The sequence below is a fragment of the Chaetomium globosum genome, genomic scaffold (genome assembly GCF_000143365.1).
Source record: "Chaetomium globosum CBS 148.51 scaffold_4 genomic scaffold, whole genome shotgun sequence".
NCBI lineage: Eukaryota > Fungi > Ascomycota > Sordariomycetes > Sordariales > Chaetomiaceae > Chaetomium > Chaetomium globosum.
In genome coordinates, this window is record NT_165979.1 from 78,469 (window position 1) to 98,462 (window position 19,994).

The window sequence follows — 19,994 nt, forward strand, 5'->3', positions numbered from 1 at the left end:
ATGCACTCCGAGACTCCTTACTCGCGTTGTGATTTGTTCATCTTCTCTTTGGTCTACTATTTTTCATCAAATTGAAGTGAGACTTAAACAGTTGCGGCTGGAAAGTATCGTGTGTCTGGAAGAAATGGAAAAAGCGTATTAGATGCCAAAGCAAAGTCGTGTGGAAACCTCGTGCAGTCTCCCATCCCCGAGTTCAATATCAAAATCGGTTTGGATTCAAAGAGGAAAGGATGCAATTCTAACTACTTCATGCACAATTCTCTAATGTCGAGGGTGTCGAGGGATGTGTACTCGCAAGAAATCAGGCCGCGGCATCCCTCTTCATGCTCTCCGCGATCCATTTCACCGTGGGCGCAGCAGCTTTGTTCATCTCCTCCTCGGTCATCTTGTTGGTAGCGAGGTACTTGTTTGGCCCCGGGATATTGGCACCTTTCTGGAAGCCGGGACGCTCAAGCAATCCCCAGAACCACTTGGAAACGTTCGGAAACTCTTCGATGGCGCGTAATCCAGAATACCCTAAAGCTTGTTAGAAAAGAGTTTCAAGTTCCAGGGCATGCGTATTGGTTGACACATACTGGTTGCAGAAACCCACGGCCAGATGGCGATATCGGCGATCGTGAGACGATCACCAACCAAGAAGGCGGTCCCTTTCTTCTCAAGGTGGCCATCCAGAACTCGAAGCAAGCGGCGGCTCTCATTGACGTAGCGGTCGATCGAATATTGGTGTACTCCTACTGCAGAGCCTGTGGGAAACTTAGACGGAATTTCCGGCTTTTCGCTGTGTTTTCCTACTTACGAGCGAAGAAGTTGGACTGGCCTAGCATGGGTCCCAAGCCGCCCATCTGCCACATCAGCTACGAAAAAGTTAGCCGGAGCATACTTCATGACAGCTCGAATGCTTACCCAACTAATTGTCTCCCAGTGCTCCTTGGTCCCGCGGGGGTAAGAGATCAGGTGGTTCTTGTCGTATGTCGCCACCAGGTACTCCAGGATAGCCCCCGACTCGAAGATCTTAAGCTCCAAGCCGTCGGCCGTCACGTCGATGATGGCCGGGATGCGTCCATTGGGGTTGATCTCGGTAAACCACGGCTCCTTGTGCTCATTCTTGAAGATATCAATCTGCACCAGCTGTGTGATGTGTCAGGCTCGCCACTTAACCGAGAAGGAAGAAAGAAGCTGTCACAGCCGTACCTTGTACTCGAGCCCAAGCTCCTCTAGAGCAATGTGGACTTTCAATCCGTTAGGCGTGCCCTCGCTGTACGCAGTGATGTTGGTCTTGGTCGTCATCTTGAATTCTGTCAGCTGGATCAATTTATGGTATTGAGATTGGTGTGGTGTTGGTGCGGCGTGAAGTCTGGGATTTCCTGAGCGCCAGAACTACGAACATAAATACTTCAAGCAGCAACCGCCTTGCTTAATAACAATGGCAACATGATCTGAATTTCTAGAAGATGTTTGGAATCTGACAAATTACCTAGACGACCAGGCTGGATTATTGACATTCTAATTAATAATGATGAGCTTGACGCTTGGCTTGGGCCGACTCCGTTTTCAATATCTGGCGATAATGAATATCTTCCGCACGAGACAAAGCAAAAAGCCTCAGTTCTAGTTTGCTGCATCATCCCAGGGACCTGATACCCGATTAAGCAAGTCGCATGACTCAAGTCTCGGTATCTGCCGGCCTCTCCGCATGCTGTAAGAGATGACGGACAAGGCATTAGTTGATCGGGAGCCCGTGGATCGGGGTGTCTGCGAAGAAGGGCAAGGCAGCATAGGCGTATGATGACTGCCATAATCAATTGGTTTGTTTTTCGAGTGGGGGATATCAGCTTGCGTCTACACTAAAATCATGTCATCGTATTGGTTCCTGCAAGATGCCAGGGACCATATGCCTAATCGGGAAAACTGCAACGCCTCTCGGCGTTGAGGCGGTGTGGAGACGAATCAGACGATGGGAGCAGTTGAAATCCGATGATGACTAAAGACTTGTCTGGTAACGACGGTCAGGACGGTCATCCCCAGCACCAAGAAACAATCTCGACCTTCGGAGGCCCCTTTGTCCTCCCTCTCTCTTCATTCAATTCCTTCAGCTTTTGTCTCCCCTACCACGCAGCTTGAAACCCCCCCCCTCTCTCCGGGCCCCAACGCCATACTATCGCCATGAGCCCCCTAAAACAGCAACGACTCCTCTGGGTGCACTCCGCCGAACCGACAGGTGTTCGCCGTCGTGACAAGGCCACCATGACGAAGATCCGCCGCCATATCATGAAAGATATTGGAATATCACGACGCAAACCCCAACAGAACCCGCAGTTCGTCATCGAGATGGGGTCTTCTCGTATGGACTCTCTGGTGCCGCCCTTCTGGAGCCAGGATCCGCTCAGCCTTCTGGAGCAAGAGTGGGGGATGGACAGCTTCTCAGCGTACGGCATGTGTTTTTTGGCTGCCGAGGGTAAAAGACTCCTTGGAAATGCAGATGCGTTGACTTCCGAGGGTTTCTCATTCCCGTTTGCTTTCACGTCGTCCGCATTCCTCCGCCACTTCAAGCCCATCTTCTCCGACCCGTCCGTGCTCAAAGGAATCTACCACCGGTCATCTGCGAGGATCAGAGTCATGGCATTGGAACGTTCCATGGGGACAATCTCGTGTATAGAGGCGAATGTGGCTAAGCCCAGCTTTGATCTCGCGACAGCGGACCGTGTCATTTACGCCGTCTTGTCCGTCATTTGTTACAATGTAAGTGGAACCCATGGCTTGTACCGTTACTTTCTTTTGCCCGAGCCACTGATGATTGTCCCGCAAGCTGTTGAGCCGCGAGTTTGACCAAGCACGTGTCCATTTGGAGGGCCTTGCGGGGGTGATTGCTGCCAGAGGCGGGATACAGTCCCTGAAGAGCAACAAAGAGCTGAGATTGATGATTTTCTGGTACGGCTAACCAGATGAGGCCATGGATTGCAGCTAATATCCGACTTCTAGGGTTGACGCCGCGACATGCTTGCTGTTCAACACGTGGCCACGATATTCACTCCCCCTGGACCTCACCCCGCCAATGTTTCACACGGAGTCATCAAAAGATCTACCGATACCGCTCTCGAATATTCTTGCGAGCACCGAAGCTGAGGCGCAATTAACGCACATCCCGGTTTATGTAGCAGAGCTGAGCGAAGTAGCCATAATCATCGAGTCAGAGCTGGCTGCGAGAGGGAATGCTTTGTGGGATGATGAAATGTTTCTGGGGCTACGAATTAACGCCCTGATATATCGTTTGTTTGAGCGCGCGGGGCGGACTACCGGATCATCTCACTGGGACCAAACTTTGGAATCCATACGGCTGGGGGTCATCATTTGGATTATCTGGGTGAAACGCATGTGCCGATCATGGCCGGGCTCTCCCACGGCATACATACCAGAATTATTGTCCATGCTCAGTGACGAGACGAGCTGGGCGGCAAACACCTCGGGTGTTTCGGATGACATCTTGTCTGTGAGGCTCTGGCTTAGTGTTCTCTGCGGCATCGCATCTTGCCACGGATCGCGCGAACGGGAAGCTGCTGTGCGCCTGATTGCACGAGATACCCATCGACTAAACGGGAAAGAATGGAACGAGGTAATGGTGTGTGTACGGCAGATGCCCTGGATCAGCTCCTTTGAAACGGCTTTGGCCGAAGTAAGGTGTCATGTACAGATGCTCCACGTCTTGCAAGAACCGCATCTTAGCTAGTGGCTTTTTGACATTGGTCATAACTTCTCATCCAAAACGATCACCAGAAATGAATGCTCTTTCTTTTTTTAAGAAAAATCTGTGGAGTGTCACGATCATCAATCTTAACTAGGGTGGAATAATAATGACAGAGAAGGAACTCCCGCAAAGAGACACGATATGCTAAAGGGGGGGTAGAGGGGGTGGAAGCGCAAGGGGAGATCCCAACCAAGCCACCCCCGAAATCTGGCGCTAGAAGAAAACCCGCAAATGTTGTGCGTGCGTACCCAACGGTACTTTGATTTGTAATTGAGTCCGGTTGATAGTTTTCCCTATTATTAAGCTGTAAATGCATATTAGAAACGGTACACTTGCAGGTCCTTCTGGTCCCGTCATTTTCGACCTCGTCGCTCAACTTAATTCCTAGGACTGGACTTCACCCACAAAGACTCCTTGTCCAACATCTTGAATCCATCATTCTTCAATATGTCGGCATCCGCAAGTCATCCAAGAGTCATTGTCGTCCTAGGCGCCACGGGAAACCAAGGTGGTGGCGTCGCTCGGGCATTGCTCAAATCCAAATCGTGGATTGTCCTGAGCTGGCACTCGCGACTCCGGACTCGCCCAAGGCCCAAAGGGCTCCTGGCCCGAGGAGCAAACCGATGATGGGCCGGTTGGGAGGTTGTCGCCGGCACACGTGTACCGATATCGACACTCTGCGACAGGCGTTTGCCGGCACCTATGGAGTCTTCGCCATCACCAGCGAGCGCCATCCTGACAAGAAAATAGTGGACGAAGAGGACATGCAGCACGAAAATCGAGGCCCGGGCGCAACATTGTTCCTCCGCTCGCCAAGGAGATGCAATGTGTCAACATTTTTGGTCTTTTAGCAGCCTGCCTGACATGATGCAGGCCACGTCTGGCCAGTTTCCGAAACTCTACCACATGAACAACAAGCATGCCGTCGAGCAGATTGCCAGAGAAGAGCTCCCAGGAAAGGTCACTTGCCCCATACCGGGTTTCTTCTACACGAATCTGCAATGGCGACAGTATTCTCGACACCAGGGTATGTCGAGCTGCACCTCATCTTAACCTCCCACGTCAGTCGACGAGGGTTTTTTCTATCGAAACGTGAGAGAGAAACGAAACCTAACTTCTCCCCCGCTTCCATCTGGCGCAGGAAAACGGGCGTTGTTTAGGGTTCTGCTACCCGCATTCCATCGGGACCAGGTGGCTCAGTGGGACAGGATTCCGGAATATGAACATGGGGCTTCATTTCCGCAGCAAAGTAAGTTCCACAAGGTTCAACATTTCCATCGGCAATACCCAACCGGAAAGAGGACGAGAAGGAGAAGCGAAACGGATATGAGAGGCGAACGAGTCTCCTGACGTGTGGCTTTTGTCTAATCACGCCTGCTACAAACAGAGGTATTCGAATTGGGCATCGATCAGACGCGCGGCAAGACCTACCTCGTCATGGCCCCCCGGATCACGCCGCAGGAAGTGGTGGAGACCTTCACAAGAGTCACTGGGCAACCGGCCATCCACTCCCCAACGTCAGCGGAAGAGTTTGGCGACCTGACAGCTCCATTGGTCGGACCAGCTTTCAAGGAGGACGCCACGCAGATGATGCAATGGGCCGCCGTCGCTCCAAAGAACAAAGTTGCCTACGGGGCTCTGGAGCCAGAGATAGACCGCTCCGCCGAGGAGCTTGGTCTGACTGCTAGCTCATTCGAAGTGTGGCTGAAGAGGAGCGGCTGGACAGGACCGGATCATGAGTAAGTGGCGCCGAGGGAGCCCCGATCTTGCTTGGACAAAACCCGATGGCGGCGGTTGGAAAGACGGAAATGTTGCCAGGATATAAAGTCTTTGTCAGATTGAAGGACTATGTTTCTCCGGCATACAATTAGGTGGAAGGACCTCTGCATGACTGTACTAGGTACATACCTATCGTGCCAATACAACGATTAAGCGTATCTAGCAATGGTCAATCCAAAGAGGTCCTCGCTCCTCAAGGTCAAAAAGCGTGACAATGAAAACACGGTCCATGGCCAACCACAACAAGCCCATCACACCAACGCGATGGGACCAAAACCAAGTAACCAATGACGGCTGCAGAACTCTGGGCACCGAAATGCTGTTGTTCAAACTAGCGTAACAATGTTTGGCGAGTAAGAGCCATGCACGCGTCAATACCTAAGTCAATTATTCCCGAGCCGTGGACCCGCGACCCCTCTCTTTGACCGTCGGAAGGCCGATACCGCCATCCTTCCCCATCCTTCGGGTGACTCAATTCAAGCAGTTCGGCTACTGGCGGTTCTCAACGATATATTAATTTTCAAGGCCAGGAAACATTCAACGAACTAGATCCAACCCAATAGCTTATCCACCGTCGACGACTTGGCGCATCATTCACGATGGGGCAGTTCTTCGAGACAATCCCAGAGTACCTCATGAAATGGATCCTCGAACAAAAGATGTTCTGGGTGGCCACTTCACCGCTCTCGGCATCCGGACACGTTAATGTGTCGCCCAAGGGTGGCCTCTACTTCGGCTTGTTGGATGACAAGACCTTTTGGTACATGGACCTCAGCGGCAGTGGTAGCGAGACCATTGCACATCTGTACGAGCCCGACAACGGCCGCATCACCGTCATGTTCAACTCGTTCGAAGGGCCGCCTCGCATCGTCCGTCTCTTCGGCCACGGGTCGGTCCTTGAGCGGGGAGGCGTGCACGAAGGAGGAGGCGAAGCCTTTGACGATTTCGTCAAGAAGCACGACCTCCAGGTCCTCCCGAGCTCCAGGTCCATCATCATCGTCAAGGTGCACCAGGTGGCCAGTTCGTGCGGATACTCCGTGCCTTATTACGAATTCAAAGACTTCCGTAACACACTCAACGAAACCTTTACGAAGAAGGCAGAGAAATTTGAGCAGGGCAAGTCACAGGAGAGTAGGGAAAGGTTCGTACATGCTGCCCTTGTGCCCCGGCGGAACAGAGTGCCAACTAAAATCACAATCCCGATTCAGGTATTGGGCGTTCAAGAACGCATACAGCGTGGACGGTCTGCCGGGAATGAAAATTGGGTACAAGACTGGAAAGCAGGAAGGCATCGCCCCGATCCAGAAGATGGTCGGCCCAATGGCACCACGAACATACCACAACAGTCGCAGATTTGGCCCCTGGCACCTTGTTCTTGTAGCGGTTTTGTCGGCTGTCTGTGGTGCCTTCTTCCAGCGCCTGTTGTTGACTACACTCCAGGGGATACTCGACAGTTCCGCATCGTAGTTTCGTGAGTAATCGTACGTGGGTTCAATGAAGAATGAGTTATTCAGCGGGGTATTGCATTTAAAACGTTTTTTTAATGGCCCATATCCTCCATCAATGTCATAACCGCGTGCGTATTTACATATTTACCAACCCACCAACCCAGCCCTTACCACGGGAGCTTCTCCCCGTTGTGGCAATAAAAGGACCCCGTGTCCTCGGGGCGTAGCCCGTGCAGAACGACGAGCATGTCACCGATGCTCTTGCTCGGCTCCAACTGGGCGCCGGCACCGCCCATCCTCGTCTTGACCCACCCGGGGTCCATGACGATAACCACGGCGCCGGGGAGCTGCGCGCGGAGGTCGGCGCTCTGGTGGACGGTGAGCATGTTGAGCGCCGCCTTGGAGATGGAGTACCCGGCGCACTTGCGCGCCGACTGCGTGCTGAGTTGGATGCTGGCCAGGCCGGACGTCATGTTGAGGACGCGCACGTCGGGCGACAGCAGGCCCGCGTCGAGGAACAGCTCCACCGTCTTGGCGGGGCCGATCACGTTGATGCTCAGCTGGGCGTGCAGCTCGTCTGGTCCGAGGTTGAGCGAGCTCTGTGACGAGGCGAGATTCACTCCGGCCACGTTGAGGAGGTAGTCGATCTTTTTGCCCTCGCCGAGGGTGCGGGCGACTGCCTTGACGAAGGCGTGGATGGACGGGATGTCGCCCGTGTCGCACTCGAGGATGTGGGTGGAGGGGGAGGCTACCGCCTTTAGGTCGGTCAGGTCCGAGGACAGAGATCGGACGGCGGCGATGATGGTGTTGTCACCGGACTGGGCCAGCTGCCGGACGAACTCGAGCCCCAGCCCGCGGTTGGTGCCGGTGATGCAATAGACGGGCATCTTGTATTCTGGGAGATTATGAGTGATAGATTGAGAAATATGCTGAAAGATGTGAAACCGAATCTTAGCCAAAAGACTTCTTAAGAGTTCTTATATCACTCAAGTCTATAACGAAGGGCCGGGGAGCGGGGGTTAAGGCCGGTTTTCGGCACCTTTAGGCTGAGCGAGGATTTAAATGTCCGACATCCCCGCACACCAGCTAACAAAGGAAGCTTCGGAGCCACGCTTGACGAACCCACATCGAGGCAAACTTTCCTGGCGCTGTTGACGTCGTCCAACTCCACCGGGTGACCAACCGCACAAGGAGAAGGGTTAGGGTTCTCCTGATATACCCTCGTCCTCGCTGTTGGCTGTTGGTTAGCCAAGAATTAGAGATGCACCCTCGTTCGCTCTAGCCTTGTTGGGCACACCGTTCAGTTCAGCTGGATCCTGCCTAGCAAACCCAGGCTGCGCCGCCAGCGCTTGCCGATGACACACCAGGCGAGCAAGCGCAGCCTGGGTGACACGAGGGCAATCCTGGGATCGAACAAACAAAGTAATGAATGTTTACTATTAAAAAGGCCTATGCGCTCTTTCTGCGAGCAGAGTGTTCGAGACTTTATTCCATATCAAACAACTCGAAACCCCAGACTCAGCCCGCCATGTGGAGGAAAAAGTATTACGAACACCCGCGGCGCCTCGCGCTCGCAGCCATCGCCAAAGAGACCGTGGCCATGACACCAACCATCGCATCAGGGCTACCACATCTCGATCCAACAAAGTCTGAGATGCTCAACCTGGCCAGCCTGCCGCCTCTCGACCCATCCAAATGCCCGCGTTTCAAGACCATGTACCCAGACGGGCCAACCCCAGTCTACGGCACCACAACCCGCGTCTTCAACCAAGACACCTTCGACGCCGCCCTCGCCATGCCCGCCTCGGCCCTCTCCATCCTACCCAACACCAACACCAACCCAACAACGCCACAACCCACCACGCCCACCCCAACAACAACCGAAACCGAAGCCTCCACCCTCGCCCTCCTCAAAACAGCCGCCGCCTCCCCCGCCAACCTCAACCCGACCACGGCCCCGCGCGTCGCCGTGCTCAACATGGGCTCGGAGCGCAGCCCCGGCGGCGGCTGGCTCAAGGGCGCCTCGGCCCAGGAAGAGGCCCTGTGCTACCGCAGCACCCTGGCCGCGTCGCTGCACCGCGCGCTGTATCCCATCCGGGAGAGGGCGGGGTTGTATACCCGTGATGTGGTCGTCTTTCGCGGGGCGGCGGCGCAAGGGCATAAGTTGATGGTGCCGGAGGTGGCGGTTGCGGAGTTGCCTGTGGTGGGGGTGCTGAGTGTGGCGGGGATTCGGAGGCCGGAGGTTAGGGCCGTTGGTGGGGAGGGGGCGGAAGGTGCGAGCGCTAGCTGTGGGAAGGAGAGGGCGGAAGAGGGTGTTGAGGATGGGGTTGGCCAGGAGGTGACTGATGAGCAACCGGCGCATGGTAGTGCTGCTAAGAAGAAGTGGGAAGGAAAAGCAAAGGCAAAGGCACCCAAGGGGCCGTTTGTGTTCGCCGACCCTGCGGCGCGGGAGTTGACAAAGGACAAGATGCGACTGTGTCTGCGTATGGCTGGCGCAAAGGGACACACGATGCTGGTGCTCGGGGCGATCGGCTGTGGCGCCTTCCGGAACCCGCCCGAGGAAGTTGCCAAGTGTTGGATGGAGGTGTTGAGTGAAGTCGAGTTCGCGGGTGGCTGGTTCAAGGAGATCTGGTTTGCTGTGTACGATCTGAGGAATGAGGGGAATTTCGAGATTTTTAAGGAGGCCTTTGATGGGAAAGTGGTTGCTGCACTTCCGGCTTCTAATCCCCCGGTGAAGGAATAGATACTTGAAATCTTCATGACAATCTGCTTATCAGAGTAACCGTCCCCGATGCTGTTGGTTTTGTGCCCGCGTTGCTTGCTTTCTCCTTCTTGATGCCCACCCTGAGCACCTCCATCAAGGGTAGATACTCCTTGCGTTCGATTGCATCCACCCATTGCTCGATGCGCCGGAGATAGAATCCGGAACCGCACCGCGAAACGGCGTTTAGGAAGTCGACCTTCAGGGCACCCTCCTCCACCTCCATGTCCCACTCCGGCCTCAGTTGACGCATGCGCGCCGTGTACACCTTGCGAAGTTGGGTCTGCTCGTACTCCATCAAGTGAATCCAGTACAGCTCTGTCTTGCCCTCGTTGTCGAGCCCGTCGTCGGGATCGTCGCCGCCGGAGACCTCGCTTCCCCCGTTGTCGACGTCCGTGTAACAGTTGCGGTCGGGTTTAACCTCCCTCACAGCGCCGCGCAGGAACTCGGGCACTTGTGACGCCACCCACCGCGGCATTGCCGATGCGCATTCCCTGGCCATGATATTAGCTTTCTTTCTGTCAACCAAGCTACCAGAAGGGGCAATGCCAAGTAAGAGAAGATGTACACACCACCCGATGACAGCTGTGACGCTGCCGCTGGCATCGACGAGTATGTTCCGGAGCGACAGGTCGTCGTGCCAAAGGACGGTCCGTTCGGGGGGGTGAACGATGGCGGGAAAAACCTTGTGCACCATGCGCAGGAGCTTCCGAGCCACCCGCAGCGCGCTCTCGGCATAGTCCTTGTCGAGCTCGGTTTTGGCCTCGGCGAGCGCAGTGGTGTGCTCCTTGATAATGACGTTCAGTTGGGCGCGGATCCAGTCGTGGCTGCAGCTAAAGGGGCCGCGCGGGATGGGATAGTGGTATCGCTGCCCCGAGAAGAAGAAGCTGGACACGATGGGTCCCGGCTCAGGCATGCCGTGGTCCGAATTGGGACTGGTCCCTAGCGTCCCGATGCCCCTAAAACCGTCGCCGAAGTTGCCGCAGCGGAAGAGCTGAGCTTGAAAGGCGGCCGCCCTGGTGGTTAGGGCTTCCTTCTGTGCCATCGACATCTTCCGCCAGCGGTAGTATGCTGGTATCCCGGACATTCTGCTCATGATAAGCCACTCGTATCCGATTTCATTGCTCCGGGAGTCGTCGAAGGCCACAAGCTCTGGAACCGGGATATCGGTCTTGCGGCCGACGAGCTGTAGAGTTGCAGCTTCTCCACGAGTCTTGGTGTGAGGGTCGACGGGCAGTGAGACCCGCATCATGAAGTGGCCCCGCGGTGAGTAGACCCGGTAAAGCTTGTTGAACGCTCCATCTGCATGAAAGGTGACCGGGCCGTTCGCTTCCCCCTCCTCGGACGGCTTGCGGGGAGGTATACCCATATGTCGACAACAGACGCGCTCGACGGCCCGGATGTGAGGGTCTCGCGTCCATCGTGGCTCCGGACCCAGGCCGTTGTCCTCCCAGGCCAATCCCTCACGGCCGGCGTCCCGCATGGTTTTGGTTGAGTTGAGATGGTAAGTTATCGTGCCCCTGGCTGATCTCGGTGTTTTGTGCTCACTGCATGTGCTCACAAGTCAAGTCTGGTCACAATCGACCGCCCATCATTGACCGGCGCGTCTCAAACAAGGTGCATCGCGTTCGCCTTCATAGTAGGTAACTAACGAAACAGCAGAACAGTAAAACATCAGAAGGGCAGGCAGGATGCTGTTGACAACATTTGCAGTACCGCCAATGGGGATGGGGGGTGGTCGCACCGTCGATTATCAAACGGCAACAAAATGATTGGATTTTGAAAAAGAAACGCGATGTGGGACTGTGATGGTCAACAAGCTTCTCATTGGTTGTCGCCCGGGAAGCGACAGACTGGACGAGATGAAAGTCTCGGCGAACAATTCCATCACAATCATCACATTTCCGGCCACTCATCATTCTTTGGTGATCGAAGAGATTCCATAACTACGAATCCTCGTGGCCACCGCCTTATCGTAGTGCACGTGCGGCCTGTGTCCATATCCAAAACCCCTGGTAATGATGGCCGAGCAGTGCCAGGTCTGCACGCATGCGATGAGCACCCTCAACTTTCCAAACCCCAGGCCACAGGGGCCCAGGGACCCGGATCATTCCAAGCCTGAATAAGTGATGATAAAATCAACATTTTCTGAGCGGGGAGGGATACTGGGGCGAACAACTCATGATATGTAGATGCCGTCATATTTACCCTAGCGCTTCTTAACATCAGATGCGCCTGGTACTTGACATCATAGATGGGAGGCTATGATGCGCTGAAATATATAAAAAATCACCCCAGACACTCGGCACCTTCGGAAAGTCAGTCGATTCCCCTTCAGACTTGTTATAACTTTCAAACTCTTACTTTTTGCTTCTCGGTGCCATCGTTCCTAGAATCCCATCAACTTACCATCTACGTTTTCGGACGTTTGGGCCATTTCTCCACTCTTTTGAGATTGACAGCCGAAATATCACGGCACCATTTCATCGACAGTCACGCACAACGACGAAACATCACTTATAGAAAGGAAGCCAGACCGGTCACACTGCGTGCTGGGATAGTATACTCATCATGACATCCATGCAGTCGCGTATTCATGTCCCAGCAGCCGGTACCCGTGCCGCGTCCCTAAATAGAGAAGTGGCCCGTTTCTTAGATAACCACCAAGACCTTACGCTGGGGAGTGCTGAGTGGTACGATGTGGAGCGGCAGAAGCACGCCGAAGTTTTTGCCCTCAAGAACCTCCCGAAACGCAAGGTTAACCCCATCGGCACGGTCGAATTCACCACTGTCCGCGGGCCCCATGGAGACATTCCGATCCGGGTCTTGTATCCGGAAAATGGCAGAGACCTGAGGACAAGCGGAGATGCGGGAGCGCTGGTCTACTGTCATGGCGGGGGGTATTGCGTTGGGAGTGTGGATGAATTCGAGAATGGTTTGAGACTTATAGCCGAGGAGTCAGGCTGCATGGTAAAACCTCCCTCCACAATTCACGGGCCCCAATACCACGAGTAGGCATTCGCGACTGACCGTGTTGGCCCTGCAGGTTTTTGCTGTCGAATACCGGCTGGCTCCAGAATTACGCTACCCTGTCCAGCTCGACGAATACTCGGCCGTCGTCGACTGGGTGCAAGGCGACGGGGGCCGATATAGGGGGGTGCACCCTCGCCGCGTAGCGGGGGGCGGAGACGGCGTCGGGGGTAGCATGACGGTGGCGCTCTGCTTTCGCCGCCGCACCCTAGGCCTAAAACCACTGGCAGCCCAATTGTTATTGTACCCGGCGCTGTACTCGCCATGCCTCGATCCACAGGAGGATGAGGGCGAGCCCGGGTACTACACGCAGGATAAAGGCATCTATTCGTGTAACATCCATTACCTGCCGCTCACAGCTGGTAAGGTCCCATGTTGTCCCGCCCACGCCCGTGAACTGGCTTAACATTCAACAGGTCTTCCACGGCCCATGGAGTACGTCTACCCTGGCGAGCAGGGCAGTTCTGGGCTCATTGGGCAGCCCCCCGCAGCTATTTTAACCAATGGCTTCGATCCCTTACGGGAGGGCGGCATTAGGTTCGCCAGGAAGATGAACAACATAGAGTTGCTGGCCGCTTGGAAGCACTATGGTGATCTCGCGTATGGATGGCTGCAAATGACGCCGTGGTCCGAGGCGGCACGAGAAGCAACCTGCGATGCCGGAGTGGAACTCAGGAGGTTGTTGTACAAACGTGACATTGAAGAGAAGCCGGTGCGGTAACACAATTTCTGAATAATCTAGGCTCGAATATAAACTGCCACTGGACATGGACGGTGGGGTTGCTGCCGAGGTACTTACCCGAGTTGTCGGCTTACAGTCATGCACTTTTCTCACTTGGTGGCCTGGGTTTGTGGGGGATTCTCGTATTTATCTTAGCGGTTAGAGGGGCGTCCAGTTACGCCTAGATCATAGGGATTGTATGTACATACCCCTATCTAGCTCAGGGTCTTCTTGCTGTGTATTGCTCGAGATTCTCGTTGGCTCAGTTGCTTGGGGTCACCGCCCCAGAGCTCCCCTCTCAGCGAATAGATACCCTGTCCATGAAGTGTGTCTTGCGCCCCCCTGCGCCGTAGGCAGCTGAAGCTTCCCCGCACGACCGCCCCAACTAGGAGAGACACGACGACTCCAGGTCCACGGGTTCAGTACTTGGTAACTCCAACTCCACCACTGTCGTCATTCACTTTCACTTAACATCAACCACCGCCCCACTGGAATCTCAGGAGCGTCGTGACGCAATGGATACCAACACCAAACAGACTCTCCCAGTGGGGGTAAACACGACCTCCAACGAAATCAGCCAGCAATTCTTCCGCCACTCCTCTGCCAAACGCGTCAACACTGACGCAACCATCGCCAAAGCTCTCAAGGCCGAGTACCCCGGCCTCGAGCTTGTAATTGCGCCATCTTACGGCATTGACTTGCTGGGGTATGCGTCGGCCGGACACGCCAGCTTCACGTCCATTGACGAGGCCAGCGATGAGCTGCCGTCCTCGCTAATATGGAAGGTGTATGTGACACCCGGTAGACGTATCGACGGCAGCCCCGGAAGTCTGGCACAGGACGTGATATTCGCCAAATTCTTGTACAAATGGGAGGATGCCGAGTTCATCCTCTACTTGGTGGATGGGCGCGACGGGACCAGTTCATACCCGCCGATACGCAACAATTACATCCTGACCACGGACACGCACAAGGCGGACGCCCTCTTGATTGCCGCCGGGCAGTGGGGCAACGAGCTGCACGAGCAGGTGTGGGTGTGGGACAGCGGCATGTGGAACAAAAGCGCCGAGCTGTACCAGAGCATCAGCAAGGCCTCCTGGGACGCCGTCATCCTCGAGGACAGCATGAAGAAGGCCATCATCGCGGACCACCAATCCTTCTTCGACGCGCGAGACACATACGGCCGCCTCAAGGTGCCCTGGAAGCGGGGGCTCATCTACTACGGCCCACCGGGCAACGGCAAGACCATCTCCATCAAGGCCACAATGCACATGTTGTACGACAGAAAAGACCCGGTGCCGGCACTCTACGTCAGGAGCTTCTCCTCGGTATGAGACAGACACCCACACATACTAGCCCCCGTCCAGTCCGTGCATGTACTAACCGACCCTCAGTTCGCCGGCCCCGAGTATGGCATCAGCCAGATCTTCCTCAAGGCGCGGCAGTACGCGCCCTGCTACCTGATCTTTGAGGACCTGGACTCCCTAGTCACCGACTCTGTGCGCAGCTACTTCCTCAACGAGATCGACGGCCTGCGTAGCAACGATGGCATCTTCATCGTCGGCAGCACCAACCACCTGGAGCGCCTCGACCCGGGCATCGCAGTAAGCCCCCTCGCCACCCCGCCTCCACCCCCCTCTTACACTCCCCACCACCACACAAACCAATCAGATTAGGTACCTACCTACCCTACATTAACTAACACAATCCCAGAAACGCCCCTCGCGCTTCGACCGCAAGTACTACTTCCCGGACCCGGACCGCGCCCAGCGCGTGGCCTACTGCCGTTTCTGGCAGCGCAAGCTCGCCGGCAACAAGGACATTGAGTTCCCGGACCGGCTGTGCGGCGCCATCGCGGGCATCACGGACGGGTTCAGCTTTGCGTATATCCAGGAGGCGTTCGTGGCGGCGCTGATCGTGGTGGCGCGCCGTGGGGGTGGTGGTGGTGGTGATGGGGATGGTGGTGAAGAAGGGGAGGGTGAGGTGGCGGGGTGGGAGGCCGTGGAGGGCGAGGAGATTGAGGGTGGATGGGTGGGGGTTGCGGATGGGGAGGATGATGATGATGATGATGATGATGATGATGATGATGATGGTGATGGTGATCTGGAGGACTTAGTCTTGTGGGTTGAGATCAAGAAACAGGTGGCAATCCTGCGGGAAGGAATGGAGGAGAAGCAGTGATAGAGGCAGCGAGGGAGTGTCCCTTGATGCTACTACGGTTGGGCGACGACATTGTTCGAATACGGAAGCGGGAAGGGCGCTAGGTTTGGATTTCTTTGTAATATTGTGATACTCTAGCGGAGAAGTGTAACCTCCCATCTATCTCTCATGTTTCGAACCGTCTAATACTGCTGCTATTGGACGTCCTTCGCCTCCGTACAGCCGAGGCGAGCCCGCGCAGCTCCTTCGGCGAGTGTATTGTGGGCGCACGATCAGCGGCAGTCCCGACCTCATGCAGAGCATCCATCTTTTCTAACGCGTCAACAACCTCAGGCGGCGGCTCCGAACCAAACACGACCTGGATGTCGCCGTGTGGAGACAATCCGGGGAAGTATCGCCAGGATCCAAATCTCGTCGACTTAGACCGTCGGGCCCAGACGCTCCGTCGCTCCCATAATCCAATGAGCAACAGAACCGGGGCGTTGACGGTGCGGATGGCAGCGACGTTGATGTTGTGGAAAGCCAGGGGTCCCACCAAGAACTTGATGGGTAGAAGAATCAGCATGGCGGCGATGTTGAAGGGCGGCGGATAGGAAAAGATAGCATCACTCTTGACGCCCTGGAAAGTGAGGACCGCGCGGCGGAATTGGACTTCCGCTGCTTCGTTGGAGATAATCTTGGAAAAGGTGTTGGTCAGGATGGCGACGAGGATGGTAAGAAACAGGGTGTTGCCGAGGAAAGCAAATGTGATGATCAAGGTCGGGCCGAGGATCAGGTGGAAGTCCGCTGCTCGCTCGATACCTGTGCCGTCAAGGCCCAAACCAAATCCTTTTCACTGTTAACCGAAGAAGTCCTTGCCCCTAACACAGCTAGGGAGATACATACCATAGCAGCCATTTGGTGACGGTAGCCCAGGTTACATTGGCATTTAGTGACCCTTCGCCGCTGGTTCTTGCAAGGAACAGCAACCCCACGACAAAACCGGCAAAGCACCATATAGCAATAAACGTCAGGCGGGTGAAGTCGCGCATCATGGCGTGGAGAGCAATGAAGACGATGTTATCGGGCATCAAGGCGAATGCGATACGCGTGAGCAACACGGGGGCGGCGGTGCACAACACTGGAAGCGCATAGTAGGCGTCGTCAGAAAGCACGAGCTCCACGGCGCGCACCAAGCCGTAGGTGGCGTAGATGGCGACGAAGGTAAGGTCGAGGAACGACCACAGGTTCTGAGCATGGACCTCCCAGCCATGTTCAACAACGGCCGCAAACTGTTCCAGCACCCAACCAGCTGCGAAAACGTTGAAGACGGTCTCGTAAAGGCGGACACCAGCCATGTCAGTCCCGAACCCGAAGTGGGCAACGGTCAACATGTAAAGAATCAGGAGGATCCCAAAGTGCATCAGCTCTATGACGTTCCTCAACTGAGGGACAATGAGGCGGTGATGGTTGAGAATGGCAGCCCGGCGGGGTTCATAGAGCGAAACAGGGTGGTACTTGTAGTGGTCTGGGAGGAAGTCGACGAATGACAACGGCGTATACACTACAACTCCCTTGTACACGGCATCCACGACAAGTTGACAGGCGGGCGACTTGATCAGGAACTTGCTTTCTGAGATGATGGCGAGTTCGAGGGCCGTCAATTTCCGCTCGTGGCCGCCCCGCTCCTGGATGGCCCATTGTGGACGGCGAGCTCGTACAGTTTCCGGTGCCGTATCGCAAGGGTCGAAGCCGGAAACCAGAATGTTGGCGATGAGGAGGAGACCCGAGCGCCCCGGGTGATCTTCGTGGAAGCGGCGCAAAATGCGGGTTGCAAGAAGCTCGCAGAGGATGGCACGCGACTCGTGCACGCCCTGGTAGAGCGCCTCATCGGAGCGAGGGCGGAGGAACTGAACCCTATTGGCGACAAGACAGTAAACTGCAGAATCGACGACTGTTAGTATGATAATCCCCGCAGACGACTGCAAGACACTGACCGATGGCGGGGTCCTCTGGATTGTATAACCGGTCGACGAGGGGTCGTACGATTTGGTGGTCCATATGGGGCGCTCGGAGCTCGTCCAAAGTGCAAGTGTCGTCTAGTCACATGTCAGATTCTACGAAATTCTTATCACCCAAAGACGTGGGGCATACCGATAGCTGCTATGACCAAACGCCGGATCCTGCCATCTTGTAAGCCTCCTGCCATGCCTGTCGATGGACCTTCTCCGAGTCCCGTACCTGTGCATCATCATGTAAACCGACATGACGGTGCCCTCCCCGGGCAGCAACACGGCGCTGCCATCCTCCCCACCCTGGGGCGGCAACCGCCGCATACGAAAGAGAGGCGCCACGTTGTCGTTCTCGCCGTGTGGGTTAAGGGCGGCCTCGGGGTCGTCGTCCTCGTCAGACGAAGAGTGGGAGCTGGTATCGGGGAAGTCCGCGCCCATGTCGTTATTGTGGATGCCACGGATGGTCTCGATTCATCGGTCGAAGTTCGATGTCGAGCAGCAAGGTGCGAGTTTGGGGATAATTTCGAGCTGGAAGACGAATTGACACGAAGGCGCATCGCAACTGCGCCAAAAGTTAACGGTCGCGGTGGATCATTTCAGCTTCCCATAACGTAATCTGATTCTTTCCGGGAGCTTGGCGGCCCCTGACAGGGACCAGCTCGCCATAAGCCGTTCTCGCCGGAAGGGAAGTTGTCGCGGAACAAACTCGACTGTATCCCCATGTTGTTGGGTTTGGGGGTGATGTAAGTCAGATGCAGGCGACCGAAGCCAACCCGACCGATCCATGCGCCAGTCTTGGAAACTTGGATTCCGGTGTGCCTCCCCAAACCGGCAACCGCGGGTGGAGACTTGCACAAGGTCGCTACCCTAACCCAACCCTGTGTCGCATTCATTTTCTGACGGAAAGAGTAACCTATTAAGGGCTGGAAACTGTCCGAAGATAAAATATTTAACATGGAATGTGTATGGTTGTCCTTTGACCTCAAGTGTATGCCACTAGACTAAGGTACCTATTTAATTAAGCCAAACAGACAAAAATAGAGTCCATCAAGCCTCTCGCTGCTGCTTGAGCAAAAGAGTGTTGACAAGGGTGAGATTCGAACTCACGCCCCTTTCGAGACCACGGAAACTGTAATTAAGGGTTTGGAATTCCTTAACGTGGCGCCTTAGACCGCTCGGCCACCTTGCCCTGATGGTGGATAAAGGTTTCATGGGGAAGATGGAGTTTACAGAGGCAGTGGGATCGCGGGCATCTGCCCTGGTGGAGCACTTGGAGTTCAGGTGGTGTTCGCTGAGTGTCGTGGGGAACCCTGCAGCAGACCCTTGCTCTTGGGCCCCTGCGTTTTCGTCCGAACGACTGGAATGATCGCCGGCCAACCAGCTGAACGCGACGCGACCGAGTGCTGAACTTTCTTCAGCGGTCAGCACAGGCTCACGCTCACTCTCACAACGTTCTCGTTCGGTAGATACACCTCTCTCAACAGCGAAACAGCGCAGCTCCGTACCACTCCAACTGTACAGAATGGCGACCTACACCATCACGTGGAGGAACAAGGTGTGGATGGGATGGTTCTTCATGCAGCTGCCCATCATCCTCTGTAAGCCCACCGCCTTGACCTTCTGTTTCAGCCTCGGCCCGAGGTTTAAGCTTGACGCCAGTGCCCAAATCTAACGTCTCTCTCCAGTCATGGACCTGCTCGACTACATGTGGCCCGCCTGGCTCTACGAGCCCGTCGGCTCCCCGCTACACGCAGCCTTCCAGATGAAGGCGTGGTACATCGGCAAGTACAACGACCCCATCGTGCAGTGGACGGCGGAGACGGCGTCGGGTCATGACAGCTGGATGGGTCTGTTCATGCACCTCGAGTTCTTCTTCCTGCTGCCGACGGTGCTGTACGGCATCTACCGCCTGGCCGTGCAGCGGCGCGGCACCTCGGGTTGCGATGAGCTTCTGTTCTTCGTGTTCGCGCTCGAGGTCGCCTTCACCACCCTCATCTGCATCTACGACACGTCCTTCCTCGACGAGGCCATCTACCCGGCCGCCATCAAGCGTGAGATGCAGTTCCAGCTCTATGCGCCGTGGTGCATTATCCGTAAGTGCTTAGCCTGTTCTAAATTGTTGGATCTGGGATTTTATCTGACTGAACAAGCCGCCCTCGGTGCTATTGACATGGCGGCCCGGATCATGGGCCGCATCAAGGCCGCCGATGCTGCCCAAGGAGCCAAGAAGTCGCAGTAAGCGCGTTGAGTCTGGTTTCAGTACCGAATGGTAGACGACAGGCAAGCCAAGCCTGGGCCAGATTTGCCGGGATACTTGTGGTAGCGTTTGGATAATCTGAACAACATGTATTAAAGGGGCTCG

General features: G+C 55.4%; 10 protein-coding genes and 1 non-coding gene across 11 annotated transcripts; 6 read left to right on the plus strand and 5 right to left on the minus strand.

The window, feature by feature from the left end:
• Positions 1-301: 301 nt before the first annotated feature.
• Positions 302-1,287, minus strand: CHGG_03728 (uncharacterized protein; the record flags this gene model as incomplete). The annotated part of the gene is made up of 5 exons (XM_001222941.1): positions 302-516; positions 576-743; positions 797-854; positions 904-1,128; positions 1,192-1,287. 5 exons carry the CDS (start codon positions 1,285-1,287, stop codon positions 302-304), a joined length of 762 nt encoding a protein of 253 aa, XP_001222942.1.
• An 876-nt stretch (positions 1,288-2,163) lies between these two features.
• Positions 2,164-5,613, plus strand: CHGG_03729 (uncharacterized protein; the record flags this gene model as incomplete). Its single annotated transcript, XM_001222942.1, has 8 exons — positions 2,164-2,739; positions 2,807-2,928; positions 2,980-3,616; positions 4,081-4,491; positions 4,616-4,769; positions 4,884-4,991; positions 5,130-5,481; positions 5,580-5,613. 8 exons carry the CDS (start codon positions 2,164-2,166, stop codon positions 5,611-5,613), a joined length of 2,394 nt encoding a protein of 797 aa, XP_001222943.1.
• Positions 5,614-6,120: 507 nt separating this feature from the next.
• On the plus strand, positions 6,121-6,988 carry CHGG_03730 (uncharacterized protein; the record flags this gene model as incomplete). Its single annotated transcript, XM_001222943.1, has 2 exons — positions 6,121-6,662; positions 6,730-6,988. The coding sequence occupies 2 exons, from the start codon at positions 6,121-6,123 to the stop codon at positions 6,986-6,988; spliced, it is 801 nt and encodes a 266-aa protein (XP_001222944.1).
• Positions 6,989-7,136: 148 nt separating this feature from the next.
• CHGG_03731 (uncharacterized protein) lies at positions 7,137-7,856 on the minus strand (the record flags this gene model as incomplete). Its single annotated transcript, XM_001222944.1, has 1 exon — positions 7,137-7,856. The coding sequence occupies one exon, from the start codon at positions 7,854-7,856 to the stop codon at positions 7,137-7,139; it is 720 nt and encodes a 239-aa protein (XP_001222945.1).
• A 641-nt stretch (positions 7,857-8,497) lies between these two features.
• On the plus strand, positions 8,498-9,345 carry CHGG_03732 (uncharacterized protein; the record flags this gene model as incomplete). The annotated part of the gene is made up of 2 exons (XM_001222945.1): positions 8,498-9,211; positions 9,337-9,345. The coding sequence occupies 2 exons, from the start codon at positions 8,498-8,500 to the stop codon at positions 9,343-9,345; spliced, it is 723 nt and encodes a 240-aa protein (XP_001222946.1).
• A 380-nt stretch (positions 9,346-9,725) lies between these two features.
• Positions 9,726-11,213, minus strand: CHGG_03733 (uncharacterized protein; the record flags this gene model as incomplete). The annotated part of the gene is made up of 1 exon (XM_001222946.1): positions 9,726-11,213. One exon carries the CDS (start codon positions 11,211-11,213, stop codon positions 9,726-9,728), a length of 1,488 nt encoding a protein of 495 aa, XP_001222947.1.
• A 1,088-nt stretch (positions 11,214-12,301) lies between these two features.
• On the plus strand, positions 12,302-13,481 carry CHGG_03734 (uncharacterized protein; the record flags this gene model as incomplete). Its single annotated transcript, XM_001222947.1, has 3 exons — positions 12,302-12,700; positions 12,777-13,122; positions 13,177-13,481. The coding sequence occupies 3 exons, from the start codon at positions 12,302-12,304 to the stop codon at positions 13,479-13,481; spliced, it is 1,050 nt and encodes a 349-aa protein (XP_001222948.1).
• Positions 13,482-13,996: 515 nt separating this feature from the next.
• CHGG_03735 (uncharacterized protein) lies at positions 13,997-15,662 on the plus strand (the record flags this gene model as incomplete). Its single annotated transcript, XM_001222948.1, has 3 exons — positions 13,997-14,809; positions 14,876-15,085; positions 15,195-15,662. The coding sequence occupies 3 exons, from the start codon at positions 13,997-13,999 to the stop codon at positions 15,660-15,662; spliced, it is 1,491 nt and encodes a 496-aa protein (XP_001222949.1).
• A 145-nt stretch (positions 15,663-15,807) lies between these two features.
• On the minus strand, positions 15,808-18,070 carry CHGG_03736 (uncharacterized protein; the record flags this gene model as incomplete). The annotated part of the gene is made up of 4 exons (XM_001222949.1): positions 15,808-16,317; positions 16,443-16,476; positions 16,527-17,696; positions 17,862-18,070. The coding sequence occupies 4 exons, from the start codon at positions 18,068-18,070 to the stop codon at positions 15,808-15,810; spliced, it is 1,923 nt and encodes a 640-aa protein (XP_001222950.1).
• A 644-nt stretch (positions 18,071-18,714) lies between these two features.
• CHGG_11329 lies at positions 18,715-18,821 on the minus strand. Its single transcript has one exon. It is a non-coding gene; the product is annotated as a tRNA-Leu (tRNA).
• A 333-nt stretch (positions 18,822-19,154) lies between these two features.
• On the plus strand, positions 19,155-19,871 carry CHGG_03737 (uncharacterized protein; the record flags this gene model as incomplete). The annotated part of the gene is made up of 3 exons (XM_001222950.1): positions 19,155-19,230; positions 19,318-19,725; positions 19,783-19,871. 3 exons carry the CDS (start codon positions 19,155-19,157, stop codon positions 19,869-19,871), a joined length of 573 nt encoding a protein of 190 aa, XP_001222951.1.
• Between the last annotated feature and the right edge of the window lie 123 nt (positions 19,872-19,994).